This window comes from Saimiri boliviensis, chromosome 13 (genome assembly GCF_048565385.1).
Source record: "Saimiri boliviensis isolate mSaiBol1 chromosome 13, mSaiBol1.pri, whole genome shotgun sequence".
Taxonomy (NCBI): Eukaryota; Metazoa; Chordata; class Mammalia; order Primates; family Cebidae; genus Saimiri; species Saimiri boliviensis.
In genome coordinates this window covers 93342861-93359470 of record NC_133461.1, presented here as the reverse complement: position 1 = coordinate 93359470, position 16610 = coordinate 93342861, and the positions used below count along the sequence as shown (strand labels likewise).

At 39.0% G+C, this 16610-nt stretch overlaps 1 protein-coding gene across 1 annotated transcript in view; it reads left to right on the top strand.

Annotated features, from left to right (window-relative positions):
• The window catches only part of ASAH1 (N-acylsphingosine amidohydrolase 1), a 30901-nt gene extending 15413 nt beyond the window's left edge, over nucleotides 1–15488 (top strand). Inside the window, exons 4-14 of the mRNA XM_003935568.4 lie at nucleotides 633–719; nucleotides 3159–3237; nucleotides 6647–6721; nucleotides 8228–8273; nucleotides 8720–8864; nucleotides 9703–9757; nucleotides 10181–10262; nucleotides 11924–12055; nucleotides 12160–12283; nucleotides 12716–12772; nucleotides 14003–15488. Coding sequence (XP_003935617.2) covers nucleotides 633–719; nucleotides 3159–3237; nucleotides 6647–6721; nucleotides 8228–8273; nucleotides 8720–8864; nucleotides 9703–9757; nucleotides 10181–10262; nucleotides 11924–12055; nucleotides 12160–12283; nucleotides 12716–12772; nucleotides 14003–14092 — 972 coding nt within the window. The 3' untranslated portion in view covers nucleotides 14093–15488. The remainder of the gene's footprint in view (nucleotides 1–632; nucleotides 720–3158; nucleotides 3238–6646; nucleotides 6722–8227; nucleotides 8274–8719; nucleotides 8865–9702; nucleotides 9758–10180; nucleotides 10263–11923; nucleotides 12056–12159; nucleotides 12284–12715; nucleotides 12773–14002) is intronic.
• The last annotated feature ends 1122 nt before the right edge of the window (nucleotides 15489–16610 follow it).

Genomic DNA, 16610 nt, shown 5'->3' with positions numbered 1-16610 from the left:
CTTTGTGTCATTTTCCTTCACGTGAATAATTAAGAATCAATTTCACTTTAAAGATAAAATTAGATTTACTGTGTTAATATGTTAATTGAGGCCAGGCATGGTAGCTTATTCCTGTAATCCCAGCACTTTGGGAGACTGAGGCATGCAGATCACCTGAGGTCAGGAGTTCAAAACCAGCCTGACCAACATGGTGAAACTCCATCTCTATTAAAAATACAAAATTAGCTGGGCATGGTGGTTCATGCTTGTAATCTCAGCTACTTGGGAGGCTGAGGCAGGAAAATCACTTGAACTTGGGAGGTGGAGGTTGCAGGGAGCCAAGATTGCAGCACCCCACTCCAGCCTGGGTGACAGAGCGAGACTCTGCCTCAAAAAAAAGATATATGTATGTATGTGTATATATATATATATGTATATATATATATATACACACACACACACACACACACACACATACACACACACATATATACACACATAATATATTTGAAATATTGTCAAATATACATATATTATGTAATATTGTCAAATAACAATCTCTTTTAGCTGCATATGGGTGAGCCAAAAGGTAATATTAAATGTTAGCATTTCATTATGTCTTTTAGTAAGCATTTTATTTATTTATTTTTCAGCTAAAAGTTGTAATAGGTTCTGTGAAAAATATGGTAAATACATTCGTGCCAAGTGGAAAACTTATGCAGATGGTGGATGAAAAATTGGTAAGAAATGTTATTTCTCACAATAAATTTTAAGCACATATACATTACACACAAAAATCAGAAAATCATCTGGTATTTAAGGCATAATTCAACAGCCTCTTCTCAGGGACTTGGACAAATTTGCATTAATCTGGCTCACTGTCAGAACTTCAGAGGGACTTAAATTTGGGGATCAGTAATATTAGGATAACAGCGTAATAAATTATGGTTTTGTTAAAGGATGGACTACATTATGACAGGCAAATAAACACATTTCATCTGGGAGTATGGTATTTCCTTCCCTTTAAGTAGTAAGTTCACTATTGAAGACTTGGTTTTTTTTAAGTATCTCAGGGACATCCAGAGATTTTATTAGGACATACTCACCCTGTGCCCACGTTCTGTAGAGTTCCTCAGTAGCTCTGACCCCAAAACTCACTTGGGTTGAGTGTTTCTGTGCAGTCACCAAACCATTTCATTTTCATCCTGGCCATGTAGGAAGACTCCATTTATCAGCCCGTTTTTGTTTATGCAGAATCAATGAAACACCTAGGGCCTGGCCCCTAGAACTGCTAAAGGGATCCTCATCGCTCTTTATGGCAGATTTTGGGCACTAATGACATTTGGGGTTGGGCTGCTTTTTTCTTTTCCTTTTTCTTTTTTTTTTTTTTTTTTTTTTTTTTTGAGACATTGTCTCACTCTGTAGGCCAGGCTGAGTAAAGCTGGGACTACAGGCATGTGCCACCACTCCCAGCTAATTTTTTGAATTTTTAGTAGAGACGGAGGCTTGCTATGTCACCCAGGTTGGTCTCCCTACTCCTGGGCTCAAGCAATCCTCCTAACTCTACCTCCCAAAGTCTTGGGATTGTAAATGTGAACCACCATGACCAGCCTGGGGTGGGTATTTCTTTGTTGAGGGTCTGTCCTATACATTGCAGGATGCCTGGGCTGGGGTGAGTATCTCTTTGTCTCGGGGCTGTCCTGTACATTGTAGGATGGCTGGCCTGGGGTGGGTATCTCTTTGTTTCGGAGCTGTCCTGTACATTGTAGGATGCTGGCCTGGGGTGGATGTCTCTTTGTCTCGGGGCTGGATGGTTAGCAGCCATCCAGCTAACCATCATTGCAGGATGTTTACACTGTAGGATGGTTAGCAGCCTCCCTGGCCCCTACCCACTCGATGCTGGTAACACCCCCTCTGTTGTGACAACCAAAAATGTCCTTAGACATTGCCAAATCTCCCCTGAGGGGCAAAACTGCCCCGGTAGAGAATCATTGCCCTAGCAGCTGAGTGCTCTGGGGACATTGTCTGTATGGCACTTGTACCTGCCAGCAACCAAACCCATTATCCATCATGTTCATGCTCTTGGAGCTTTTGTTTAAGGCTGTCCTTTATGTTCATACTTACCGGACCTCCTCAAAACAAAAAATGCTGGCAGGAGCAAAAGAGGTTGAGGTCTCCATGTACCCCACATGCCCTAGTCTCCCCTCTACTCTGAATGTTATCAGGGAGGGCAGCATTGCAAAGTGTTTTTGTGCCACACCTTGGAATCAGACAACATTGGGTTTTAAGGCTGGATCAGTCATATGCTAGCTGTGTGTCTTGGGACAAGTTTCTTAACCTATGAAACCTCAGTTTTCTCATCAGGAGAATAATACTAATATATATTTCACATGGTGGTTGTAAGGATTAGATGACACACCGTTTATTAAGCATAGTGCCTGAATGTAATGAGTGTTTAATAAACACCCATTCAGTCACATTTGTTTGTTAAATGGCTGAAACATTCCACTTGGGCAATGCTTTGAGTTCCTAGGGGGAAAAAAATAATAATTGGTTAAAAAAATGAGAGTCATGAATTTTAACACATTATCTCAGCAAAAGGCCATGAACTTAAATAAGTTGTATCTAGACGTTAGTAGTTGCCATTGAGAATAAATATATGTCCACCGTTGAATTTGCTCAGTGTCTGTGGTTTGCTAACAGAATGCAGTTAATTCATCTTAGCCTAAGATCAGCCATTAACCGTGACACAAGGCTGTGAACGGCTGTGAACAGTTCAAGTTTATCTCCATGAGTGTGGGAAGAAAATGGTAACAAGGGTATATGCCAATGGCTAGAGGGTGGATTCGCACAGAGAGATAAGGAGTGCTTGTTACGATGTTTTTGTGTTGTAGGTCATGTTAGGTCATCCAGGTGAAACTACTCTACTTTCTGCCTTCTCTTGAGAATGGTGGAAAAATAAGGCAGGAAAAACAATCTGAGAATCAGGTCTCCCTATAGGGGCCCAGTATTGAGTATTTCATAGAATCTTTTTATAAATACATGATGTAAAAATGCTTTAAAAAGTAACTCCTATCACTTACTGTGACAGCAACATCTAGAACAAATTATATGTCAAAGAACTAGATTTCAAAGCTTGCTTTTTAGGTTAAATGCTTATTAATTTATTTGTTTTCCAGCCTAGCCTACTTGGCAACTTTCCTGGCCCTTTTGAAGAGGAAATGAAGGGTATTGCCGCTGTTACTAATATACCTTTAGGTAAAGTTCACTTGGAGGCTTTTAAAAAATGAAACGAAGCACATTTACATATTTCCATTGAGGTGTGATACACATACAGCAAAGTGCACAGGTCTTAGGTATACAGCTCAGTGAAGCTTCTGAAATGCATACCTGCATATAGCCGTGACTCAGATCAAGATACGGAAGAGTCCAGCTCTCCAGAATGCTCCATCATGCCCCTTTGCAGAAAATACTGCCTCCTCAAGTAACCACTATTTTAATGTCACTATAGATTGTTTTGCCTCTTCCTTAACTTTCTGTAAATAGAACTGAACAATATGAACTGCTGTGTGTGATTTCTTGTACTTTAATTATAGGTAGTGTGCTATTGTTTGAACAGGGTATTTGGGTTGTTTTCAGATTTGGGATATTAAGAATAAAGGAGTTATAAATATTCTAGTACATTGAAGAGGGCCTATGCACTCATTTTTCTGGATATATACCTAGGAAATGAACCACTGGGTTTTAGAGTGATTGTGTTTTAGAGTTGAGCCTTGTAAATTCTGCCAAGCAGTTTTTTTCTTTTTTTTCTTTTTCTTTTTTTTTTTTTTTTTTTGGAGATGGAGTTGCACTCTTATTGCTCAGGCTGGAGTGTAGTGGTGCAATCTCAGCTCACTGCAACCTCCACCTCCCCCGTTCATGCAATTCCCCTGCCTCAGCATCCCTAGTAGCTGGGGTTATAGGCATGCACAACCCTGCCTAGCTAATTTTTTATATTGTTAGTAGAGATGGGGTTTCTCCATGTTGGTCAGGCTGGTCTAGGTGATCCGCCCGCCTTGGCCTTCCAAAGTGCTGGGATTACAGGCGTGAGCCACCGCACTCAGCCAACAGTTTTTCAAAGTGATTACAGCAGTAGAGTCAGCATAGTGTGAGAGTTTTGGTTTTCTCCACTTGATAATTCTCCACTTGATAGTTCAGTGTTTTCTTTTTTTTTTTGTTTTTTTACAGTGTCAGTCTTTATTTGAGCCTTTGTATTGAGAGCCAAAGTATCCCATTTTAGTTTTAATTTGCATTTCCTTGATGACTAATGAGATTGGACAGTTGATTGATCTTTTTTTTGGTTTGTTTTGGAGAAGGGCTGTTAAGGTCTTTTGCCCTTTTTAACATTGGATTGAAGGAATTCTTTGCATACTTTGAATATAAGTCCTTTGTCAGATATATGGATTCTGAATATCTGCTCCCAGTCTATGACTTTCATTTTTATTTTCTTACTGGCATCTTTGGATGAACAGAAATTTTTAATTTTAGTGAAGTCTAGTATCTCAGTCTTCTCTTTGAATAGTGCATTTTGTATCCATTTAAAAAATCTTGGCCTACCCCAAAGCCATATATGTGCTCATGTATTTTCTTTTTCTTTTTTTTTTTTTTTTTGAGATGGAGTCTCGCTCTGACACCCAGACTGGAGTACAGTGCTGTGATCTCGGCTCACTGCAAACTCCACCTCCCAAGTTCAAGCAATTCTTCTGCCTCAGTCTCCTGAGTAGCTGGGACTACAGGCACAAGCCACCACGCCCAGCTAATTTTTGTATTTTTAGTAGAGACAAGGTTTCACCATGTTGGCCAGGTTGGTCTTGAATTCCTGCTGTCATGATCCGCGCACCTCAGCCTCCCAAAGTGCTGAGATTACAGGCATGAGCCACCACACTCAGCTATGCTTATATATTTTCTTCTAGATGTTAATATTTACTTTTTACATTTAGACCTGTGATCTATTTAGAATTATTTTTGTATATGCTATGAGTTATGGGTCAAGGTTCAGGTTTTTCTCATATGGTATATCCAGTTAGTTAAAAACCATTTATTCAAAAGGCTATCCTTTCCTCAGTGAATTGCGGTGGTATCTTTGATATAAATATACAATACATATATACTCTCTATATATACAATGTGTATGTTTGTGTGTATGCACACACACACAAAATCAGGTGATGATGTATATGTGGTTTTGTTTGGAGAATTTCTGTTAAGTTTCATGTACCTATTTTTCTTTGTATCAATACTATTCTACCTCAGTTACTAAAGCTTTATAGTAAGTCTTAAAAATTAGCTAGTATAATTCTTCCAACTTTTTTTTTTTTTCAGAAATCTTTTGGCTATTTAAGGCCATCTGCATTCTCATATAAATCTTAGAATCAGCCTGTCAACTTTGAAAAAACAGCATAATGGTATTTTGAAGGGATTCTAATACTGAGTTTTCCAATCCATGAATACACATCTCAGCGTTTATTTAGGTTATTGATTTCTCTGAGCTGTATCTTTTCTTTGCAGGGAGAAGGCCTTGCATGTCATTCATTAAAATTATTAATAGATATTGATGTTTTGAGAAGCTATTTTTAACATGTCAATTTAAGCTTTATGGCATTTAATTAAAAAGATTTTCCCCATGACCCCAAAAGTTTCATCTTTTGGCTACCAAAGCAGCAGTGTCAATATTTTAAATAACCGATAGTACCTTCATTTTCTAAGAGAGATGTTTGAGAATTTGTGAACATCGGTAGTATATATATCAACAAAAGTGGCTAGTTTTGTGTGCTGCTGCTTTAAAAAAAAAAGATTTAAAAGTTAGTCAACATATTGGACATATATACTCGCTGCCTTTATGAAAGGCAAGTCTAATTCCATTATTATGTAATAACTCTAGCAAATACCAAACATAAATACCTTATTGATTAAGAAAAATAACATGATGTGTAAGTAGTACAAATTTATTCTAAATTATTAAAAATGTATAGTAAGAGTAGAAGTTCACCAAATTAAAAATTTAATGGAAATAAAATAAACATTGGATTGGGGTGAAAAAAACATGTTGAGCTTAACATGTTAATGTTAAATGGGACAGAAATAAAGTATACTGCCTACCTTTGAATTAAATGCTAAATAGCAGTATTACACATTTTGGGAAAATATTGAAAAACTAAAATGCTGTAGAATGGAGTTTCTTGGCAGCTCTGTACTAATTTTATTAATAGTTATTGAAGCTTCTTTTACACCTTAGAAATTTTAGTCAAACTTTAAAAATCTGGGCAAATATGTTTCTAGCAAACGGCCAAGAGCCAGATGTATTAAGTGATTATATTTACACTCCCAAAAGAAAATATAAAGTGAAGCATGTTGAGAAACATTTTGGACGTCATGTTGCAGAACAATTGCAACTTGCCCAGAGGTTCAGCTGCCCGAAGGTGGCTTCCTTGGTGACTTGTTTCATCTTGAGTCTATGGAGTCCAGGCTAGGAAGAAACCACCATCCAGCCAGCCATTCCGGCACAGCCCCACTGGCCAAAGCATACACTCACACAATGAAAACACTTAAATGTCTTCTTAAAACAAATGTTTCTCCCATTGTCATGGTTCTGTATATTAACACAAAATTTTCCTTTCTTTTCTCACAGGGGAGATCATTTCATTCAATATTTTTTATGAAGTTTTTACCATGTGTACTTCAATAGTAGCAGAAAACAAAGAAGGTAAATGTGCATTGAGGGAGGGTGGGTGGTACAAAGTATGACATAAAGAAAAATCTTCCAAATAAAGGGATTAGAACTTTTTTTTTAATTGAGCGTCACCCTGTCGCCCAGTCTGGAATGCATGTCGCAATCTTGGCTCACTGCACCCTCTGCCTTCCAGGTTCCAGCAGTTCTCTGCCTCCGCCTTCCGAGGAGCTGGGATTACCGTTGCCCGCCACCATGCCCAGCTAATTTTTGTATTTTTAGTAGATACAGGGTTTCACCATCTTGGCCAGACTGGTCTGGAATTAGAACTTTTAAAATCCAGGCTTGCTATGTAAATTCTTTGTCTGTTACACAGAGCTTTTTATATCTTGGTAAATTTTTATGAGTGCACTGAAAACTCTCCTTATTTTAAGACTACTGTACTGCCTATTAAAGTCGAATTCAAACATGCAAAAAACCCAGAAGAAAAGTTTCAGGAGTAGAAACATTCTTCTGTTCCTCATATTCTACTTATACCCATCCACATGATTTGATTTATAAATCCGCATGATTTATAATATTCTACTTATACCCATCTACGTGATTTGATGGAAGCGCTCGCAGGAGGTGCTTCCTTATCTTCATATATGTCATGATATCTGTCCTTTTCTTAAGACCCAAAACACACATTCTCCCATCATTTCCCAGCCAGGCGGCCCTGTGTATACCAGCCTCACTTTCCCATATTTCCTGACTGGTTCCCAGAGTACAAAGCACAGAACGACTTTGCTGACTCACCCTGATCTTCAGCCTATATACTCTGCGTATAAATCTGCCTGTAACTTACCCTTGAGGTGTCCTGCTCTAGGGGACAATGCCTGAAGGGAAACATTTGATGAATCACATTAGTTGAGGCTCATATTTCTGTGTCCTGATAGAACCATGTAACAGTGCCAAAAAATGACCATTGATTGCTTTTCCCATATTCTTATCTTAACCTGGAAACCTGTGCTCTCAGATTTTGTGGGGTTATCTGGCAGATTGACAGTGACAACAGTTCCATCTGGTGAAGGCTTAGGACATTAGGATGTTTCTTCTTACTTATTGTTTGAAGAAACAATTGTGAATATAAATTAATCAGAGTTAGATGCCTGGTGCAGTGACTCACACCTGTAATCCCAGCACTTTGGGAGGCTGAGGTGGGCCGATCATCTGAGGTCAGGAGTTTGAGACTAGCCTTGCTAACATGGTGAAATCCCATCTCTACTAAAAAAAAAAAATACAAAAAAAGAAAAAGAAAAAGGAACTAGCCAGGTGTGGTGGCATGAGCATATAACCCCAGCTATGTGGAAGGCTGAGAGGTGAGAATTGCTTGAACCTGGGAGGCAGAGGTTGCAGTGAGCTGAGACGGCACCACTGCACTCCAGTCTGGGCAGCAGAATGAGACTCAATCTCCAAAATCAGTTAATCAAAAGTAATTGTCCATCTTTGATTTAGAATCTTAACTGCTATTACATGTCTCTTCTGTGTACCTTTAAATAGGTCATCTAGTACATGGGAGAAATATGGATTTTGGAGTATTTCTTGGGTAAGTAAAGAACACAGATCTGTTTTCTATAAGAAGAGTAGGTTGTATTACAGTGATGAAAAATAAGTCCCAAGTCAGGGCCAAAATAGGATCATAAGTGAAGATAAATGGATTCCTGAGTGTTGAGACAGGACGGGCACACTGCTATTTTATGTGTCCATCTTGACCTTTCTGAAAAAATAAGAGTGTTGTAATTAGCATCCTAAGTTTGACTCTGAAGCTCATTTTTTTTATACGCTTTGTGATATTGAGAGAGTTACTCAGCTTCTCTGAACCTCAGTTTTATTATTTGGAAAACAGAATAAAGATATCATATTGTAAAGGTCTTGTTAGGATTGATCATAGCAACTAGCTAGATGAAGCTCCTAGTGAAATGCTTGGATCTCATCATCATATTCATTATTTCACTGTGTTTCTTAAATATCACTGAAACTTGTCTCTTGTAGGTGGAACATAGAAAATAATACCTGGGTCATAACCGAGGAATTAAAACCTTTAACAGTGAATTTGGACTTCCAAAGAAACAACAAAACTGTCTTCAAGGCTTCAAGTTTTGCTGGCTATGTGGGCATGTTAACAGGATTCAGACCAGTAAGGAATCTGCTGTTACATGATTTTACTGGTAGCTTTTTGTCCTTTTACTATTATGTAAAGGGTGAAATCTAAAAATATGGTGACCTAAAAAGAATATAAAGCCCCTTTTCATCCCCTTGTACTTCTTGTCACTTCATAGGTATGAGATCCCGTGGTAGAGAAGAGTAGAAAGGAAATGGAGGTTTCTGAGCCTGTTCTGGGATAAAGAGCATGTGGCCAGGTGTCAAGGGCTGGGAGTCCACACCTGGCATCTGCTCCGGGGTCTGCCACTCACTTAGACAGGTCAGGCATTCATTCCCTGCTTTCAGTTTCCTGTTCAAAAAGTGTAGCCAGTAATATCCCACTTACCTCACATGGTAGATTCAAAAATGCTTTGAACTTTTTTAAAAGCCTTGCATGGGGCCAAGTGCGGTGGCTCAAGCCTGTAATCCCAGCACTTTGGGAGGCCGAGGCGGGTGGCTCACAAGGTCAAGAGATCGAGACCATCCTGGTCAACATGGTGAAACCCCGTCTTTACTAAAAATAAAAAACATTAGCTGGGCATGGTGGCACGTGCCTGTAATCCCAGCTACTCAGGAGGCTGAGGCAGGAGAATTGCTTGAACCCAGGAGGCGGAGGTTGCAGTGAACTGAGATCGCCCCATTGCACTCCAGCCTGGGTAACAAGAGCAAAACTCCGTCTCAAAAAAAAAAAAGCCTTGCATGGTTTTGATTTATTTTTACCTTCTCCATTACCCAACCTAGGCATTTATATCCCACCCTAAAGTACAGGGAGTGACAGGGCCTTAAAGAGCATGATTGATGTGTCTGACTTTTTTGCTTTGTCTTTTTCTCAGGGACTGTTTAGTCTTACACTAAATGAACGTTTCAGTATAAATGGCGGTTATCTGGGTAAGTAGCGCATTCTGAAGTGAAATGGGAATTGCAGAGCTTTTTTTTTTTTTTTTTTTTTTTTTTTTTTTTCAGATGGAGTCTTGCTCTGTAGCCAGGCTGGAGTGCAGTCGTGCAATCTCAGCTCACTGCAACCTCTGCCTCTGGGGCTCAAGCAATTCCCCTGCCCCATCATGCTAGGATTACAGGCATGTGCCTCCATGCCCGCCTAATTTTTTGTATTTTAGTAGAGATAGGATTTTACCATGTTGGCCAGGATGGTCTCCATCTCCTGACCTTGTGATCCTCCCAAAGTGCTGGGATTACAGGCATGAGCCACCGTACCCAGCCTCAGAGCTTTTTCATGAGGAAGACTGAACTGTGCCTTCTGGTTACATCATCTAACCTCTTCCTGTTCCTGACAGTTTGTTCAATCTCTTCCAGGTGTTCTAGAATGGATTTTGGGAAAGAAAGATGCCATGTGGATAGGGTTTATCACTAGAACAGTTCTGGAAAATAGCACAAGGTAAAGTGTTTTGTTGCTGTATTATCAAATATTTATTTTAAATTACTCATATTAAAATATAAAAATATTTCTCAAGCTCCAGCTTAATCCTTTGAGGAACTGTTGCAGAATTTCTTAGGTGAACCTCTGACACTCAGGTGGAATTATTCGTGTTTTCTTTGTGCATATTGTGTGTTTTATAGCAAAGAAATGAATTACTTAAAAAGCACTAGGGATACTGACATTCTGAAAGGCACCTATGAATATTTTTGGTATACAAAAAAAAATTACCCACATATAAAAGAACAATTTTACAGTAAAATCTTCATGTAAGTGGTGGTACAGACCAGGCACAGTGGCTCATGCCTGTAATCCTAACACTTTGAGAGGCTGAGGCGGACAGATCACCTGAACCCAGGGGTTTGAGACCAGTCTGAGCAACCTGATGAAACCCTGTCTCTTCAGAAAATACAAAAATTAGCCAGGCATGGTGGGATGTGCCTGTAGTCCTAGCTACTCAGAAGTCTGAGGTGGGAGGATCATCTGAGCCCAAGGAGGTTCGAGGCTGCCATAAGCTGGGATCTATCCACTGCACTTCACCCTGGGTAACAGAGTGAGACTCTGTCTCAAAAAAACAAAATAAATAAATATAAAATGTAGCACATATTAACCTACAAGTTATATTCTGCTTTGGTATAGAAATCTTACAATAGCAAAACTGTCTTTCCTTCATTCAGCCTCCACTGCGTCGAAATAAACGGGCATCAATCCTATTTTTAATACTTCCCAGGGAATAAGAGTTAATGTTAGTAGTGTTCTGTGATAACCCACTTCAATTTTTAATAGTCCTAATTTTCAAGACGGTTTACTTTGTATTCCCTGAGTCCTATATGCTGTAATGAATATCATTTCCCTTTGTTCACTTGCTGAGTGAAAGGCATGGACAGTAAGGGTGGAAGATGATCACTTGAGGCCGCTTTGTTTCTCCTTCAGATAAGAGGGACTTCCTAAAATTCTCACTTCCCGTCTCAGTGTTCACCACACAGAGGCAGGGATTGCTTCTCCCAGAGTCATTGGTCACCATTCCGTTTTAAAACTCACATTGTGTCTGGGCATGGTGGCTCATGCCTATAATCCCAGCCCTTTGGGAGGCCAAGGCAGGCATATTGCTCGCACCCAGGAGTTCGAGACCAGCCTGGGAAACATAGTGAGAACCCATCTCTAAAAATAAAAATAAGTAAAGAACACAGTCCTGAGATACTTGTTTTCCTTTAGTTTCCACAGAGCTAAACATTTCCATCCTAAGTCAACTAAAAATGTTTCCCACCACTATCCTCAGCAGACTAACACAGGAACAGAAGACCAAACACTGCATGTTTTCAATCATAAGTGAAAGTTGAACAGTGAGAACACATGGACACAGGGAAGGGAACATCACACAGGGCCTGTCGGGGGGTTGCAGGAAAGGGGAGGGGCAGAACATTAGGAAAATACCTAATGCATGTGGGGCTTAAAACCTAGATGACGGGTTAATGGGTGCAGCTAATCACCATGGCACATGTATACCTGTGTAACAGACCTGCATGTTCAGCACTTGTATCCCAAAACTTAAATTTTAAAATAAGTAAAATTATTTACTAAAATGAAATAAAAAAGTTTTCTTTTTAAATGTTTCTATGTAGTTATGAAGAAGCCAAGAATACACTGATCAAGACCAAGATACTGGCCCCAGCGTACTTTATCCTGGGAGGCAACCAGTCTGGGGAGGGCTGTGTGATTACACGAGACAGAAAGGAATCGTTGGATGTATATGAGTAAGTATGTTTGTTCAAGCAGAGGTAGAAACAGGTGCATACACTGACATACTTTGAGTTTTAAGGCATGTAGCCTAAGAGGGAATCTCTCTTTTTGCATCTAGACTCGATCCTAAGCAGGGTAGATGGTATGTGGTACAAACAAATTACGACCGTTGGAAAAATCCCTTCTTCCTTGATGATCGCAGAACGCCTGCAAAGATGTGCCTGAACCGCACCACCCAAGAGGTACCTTTGCTGTGTCTTACTTAGAAAGAAACTGTTGCCATGAAAGATTCTCTTCGTTCTGGCATTTTTCTTCAGCCTTCAAATGACTTATAAACCTCCTGTTATTCAGTATCTCTAGCCAATCTCCATTGAGTTTTTGGTTTGTTTTTTTGACTTAAATGCCAATTTGTGCTGTACTTTCCCTTTCTTGTTCTAATGCTGGATGCCACTCTGTAGCTGAATAACAAACAAGTGAGAATTTAAAAGGCGCAAGGAGTGAGAGGAAAGTAATCCATGAAAACTGTTACCTGTGTTTCAAACAGTGACTCCCACAGAACATCCATCGGGGGAGGTTGATTAAAGAGTATCTTGGTTTCTAAGGACCTGTTTGTGTAGATAAGCTGTTGGCTTCTGTATTTAATTACCGAACAAAACTATTTTTGTCTGTTTTAGAGTATATCGCTGGAAAGCATGTATGATGTCCTGTCAACAAAACCTGTGCTCAACAAGGTATTTTAAATATGATATGTATACTTGCCTTTTAGGGAAAGAATCTGGTCCTATGTTTTATCTTTCTCTGTTATCTTTGATCAGTTTGAGCACAGAAGTTATGTTCACCTAGGGCTGATATTTTTTAAAATATTTTTGTGTGGCTAAAACTATAACTTTTGGAATACAACAAAGAAATTGATCATTGAGTCTTGATAGGTCAGAGTATTGTTTCTAGCTTTATTTACATGGCATTTGAATTAAGTCTGGCATTTTACTTTTATCCATGTCTATTAAAAATCTCACACTATACAACTAACACCTAAAAGTCAACAGAACAAAGTCTGAAGTCCATTTTTAGACAGAGCTCTGTGTCTTGGTAGGTTAGGGTTTCCCTTAAACTTTACTACATCTTTTTATGTAGTAAAGATGTACCCCGCACCACAGATTAAAAAATGCAAAAAGTTTCCTAATCATCCCACCATTTGCTACCAGTCATTGCTTGAACATTCTGAAGATGCCGCTGTAACTATCCCACTTGTTCCTTCTCTTCCTGGTCCTTTTCCCCAACTCTCCCTAAAGTAAACATGCCTCCTTTACCCCTGCCAGGACAATCAGGTCACCCTGGCTCTCACAGGAAGCCTTCCTTCAGTTCCTGGACTCTGCCATACTTTCATTTTGCCTACCCCGTCTATGAGCAAGTCACAATCCCATGACTGTAGTGTGTGATCCATGAGTTTGGGTGTGCACCTTGTGAGCTAGGTGCCTGCAGTTTCCCCCACTGTATTAGAAATGCTTTAAGGATAGGGATAGCCAAAGTTCCACGTTTTTTCCTCCATAGTACACCGTGAGGCCTTGCAGGACTGTCAGTTGTGCATCAAGGAGGGTTAAGGCAGTCTTAAAGCATTGGTGGTGAAGCAATGTGCTGTCAGGAATAAGCTCTTGTAAAGAGCTGGAGATTCTTTGCTGAGCCTGTTTATATTCATGACCTGAAACATGGTCCTATTGAAGTTGGTTGCTTTAGTTATTTGATGTTACTGTATAATGATTAGCTAATACTATATAAAATGATTATACTATATTAAATATATACCTTCTATAACATGCTTTCCATATATTAACATAATTATATTTATTATTTAATATTAAATAACTTGATAAAGCAAGTTCTACAGGTATAGAAATGCTTATATATACCTGAACATCTCTGAATTGAAAACATCCTTAAAGTAAAAACAACTTTTCTTTCAGCTAACCGTATTTACAACGTTGATAGATATTACCAAAGGTCAGTATGAAACGTACCTGCGGGACTGCCCTGACCCTTGCATCGGTTGGTGAGCACACGTCTGGCCTACGGAATGCACCCTCTGAGACATGAAGACACCATCTCCATGTGGCCGAATACTGCAGCCTTCTGACCTTCCACAGACTAAGACTTGGGGCAGGTTGTCTTTGAGTCAGGAGCCCATCTTCCCCTAAATGTTTACAATTCACAGACTATTCTTTTTGCCCTATCAGTTGATTTTTCTTATTTGCAGATAATTCTTTAGGTGAAGTAAAACAATCATCTAGAATTTATTGAGTTTTGTTTCACTTTGACATTTGGGGATCAGGTGGGCAGTGGAACCATGGTGAGCTCCACCTCCCTGGAATAAATGGAGAGTCAGCATGTTTAATCCAGCACATCTGTGTGAGTAACGTAACAGTCAACAGTCAACATTCTTCAGTTTTTCACTTTTATCTACATATTTGTATGTTTTCCTATATAGCAGCCTTTTCCTTCTGGTTCTAACTGTTATTAAAATTAATATACTGGCCAGGTGCGGTGGCTGACACCTATAATCCCAGCACTTTGGGAGGCCAAGGTGGGTGGATCACAGGGTCAGGAGTTAAAGACCAGCCTGGCTAAGAGAGTGAAACCCCATCTCTACTAAAATCTATAAAAAGTAGCAGAGTATGCTGGCAGGTGCCTATAATCCCAGTTACTTGGGAGGCTGAGGCAGGAGAATTGCTTGAACCCAGGTGGCAGAGGTTACAGTGAACCGAGATCACACCACTGCACTCCAGCCTGGGTGACAGAGTGAGACTGGGTCTCTAAAAAAAATTAATATACCATTGTCTTTGCTGTTAGTGACAGCAATATAACTTTATTACATGTGATTAGGGAAATGAAGCAGACATTCAATCACCTTGTATTTCTTTAAAGGGAAAAAAATGGGCCGTTGACTCTAAATAGCACTTTTTGGGGTTCGAGAAGTAATCAGTATGCAAGGAAGTCTTTTATGCAATAATTAAATGTTCCCTTTTTCATAATTAGTCTACCTCCTAGTAACCCTAAGGAAGTTGCTAACTTAAAAAAAAATGCATCCCAAGTTCTGTGAATTTAGTAAATAAACAAGTCAAAGACTTGTGGAAAAATAGGAAGTGAATCCATTATTTTAAATTCTCATAAGTAGCATTCATGTAATAAACAGGTTTTTAGTTCTTCAAATCAACATGTATTTTTAAAGAACTTTTAATAGTTACTAAAAATGTTTTTCGGAAATCAAACTACTTATGAAAAGTACTAATAGAACTTGTTAACCTGTCTAACTTTCACGATTAACTGTGAAATGTATGCCATTGGTATTTGTACAAGACTGTGTCCACTTCATTTTGTATAATCACAGTTGTGTTCGTGACACCCAATAAACAGTCACTGGAAAGAGTGCCAGTCAGCAGTCATGCACGCTGATTGGGTGTGTACATCTGTGTTGGTTTGAAGGTGGGGGATCATTATCGAGAAATACAAGCTGAACATCGTATCTGAATTAAATAAGGGTTATGTAAGTGGGTTATTAAATATGACTAAATGGTCACAATCTTACATGACTAATACCACCTCTTAACCAGATAATATCAACCCAATTTTCAGGTGTTCAAAGGCAGTTTTTCCCCCAGATAGGAGGTGCTTCCACAAAACTAGTGATCCCAAGATTACTTTAGTGAAGCAAGAGCATTTACATTAAAATAGGATTCCATTAATGCAAGAAGAAACTTTACTCAGATTTTGTACCTCTTATAAAAAAGAGAGGTAAACTTGATGTCTTTTTTGTTCATGTTGTAACCTTTGATATGCCTGATAATAAGGAGGTGAGATGCTAATTGTTTCAGACTGAGATCTCAGGAGGAAATCAAAGTTTAAAAGAAATAACAGGTATTAAGATTTTAGGAAGTAATTGTTTAGTGGTAAAGCAGTTTTAAAATAGGATGTACATGATAAGCCTATTTATATTACACTTTATACATGTACTTATGCATAACTAGGTATATATCTAGAATATGATGATTGGGAGAATATTAACCAAAATGCTGACTATAGTTCCCGCTGGATAATGGCAAGGCCATTTTAATTTTGAGAGGACAAAACTTAGTACCAGTTGGACATTAAAGAGACCCTGTTTTTAGAAATACTATGAAAAAATAAGGTCCAGGTTGGATCCAAATCATGGGCTGCATCTGATTTCACTGCCTAGTTTTAGGGAGTTTGATTTAAAATGGAAGTCTGATTCATACCTGTATTCCTTCACACATCTAGCTCCACAATCACTCATCTTAATTATAGCTACTACTTACCAATTTATGTACCTGGCTTCATAATAGTTAACACGCTTGACCTAGATTACCTCCTCAGCCAACCCGTTTCACTTGGAATCACACTTGCCAACAATGGAAGAAAGGGTAACTTGTTGAAAGTTGTGTTATCAGAAGGGCTTAGACCCAGGATTTCAGCCGCATCTGTCCAGCTCCTGTGCTCTTACCACAACATCGGAATTCTTAACTTTCCAAGTAGGATTGAGAAACAGCTCTGTCCTCT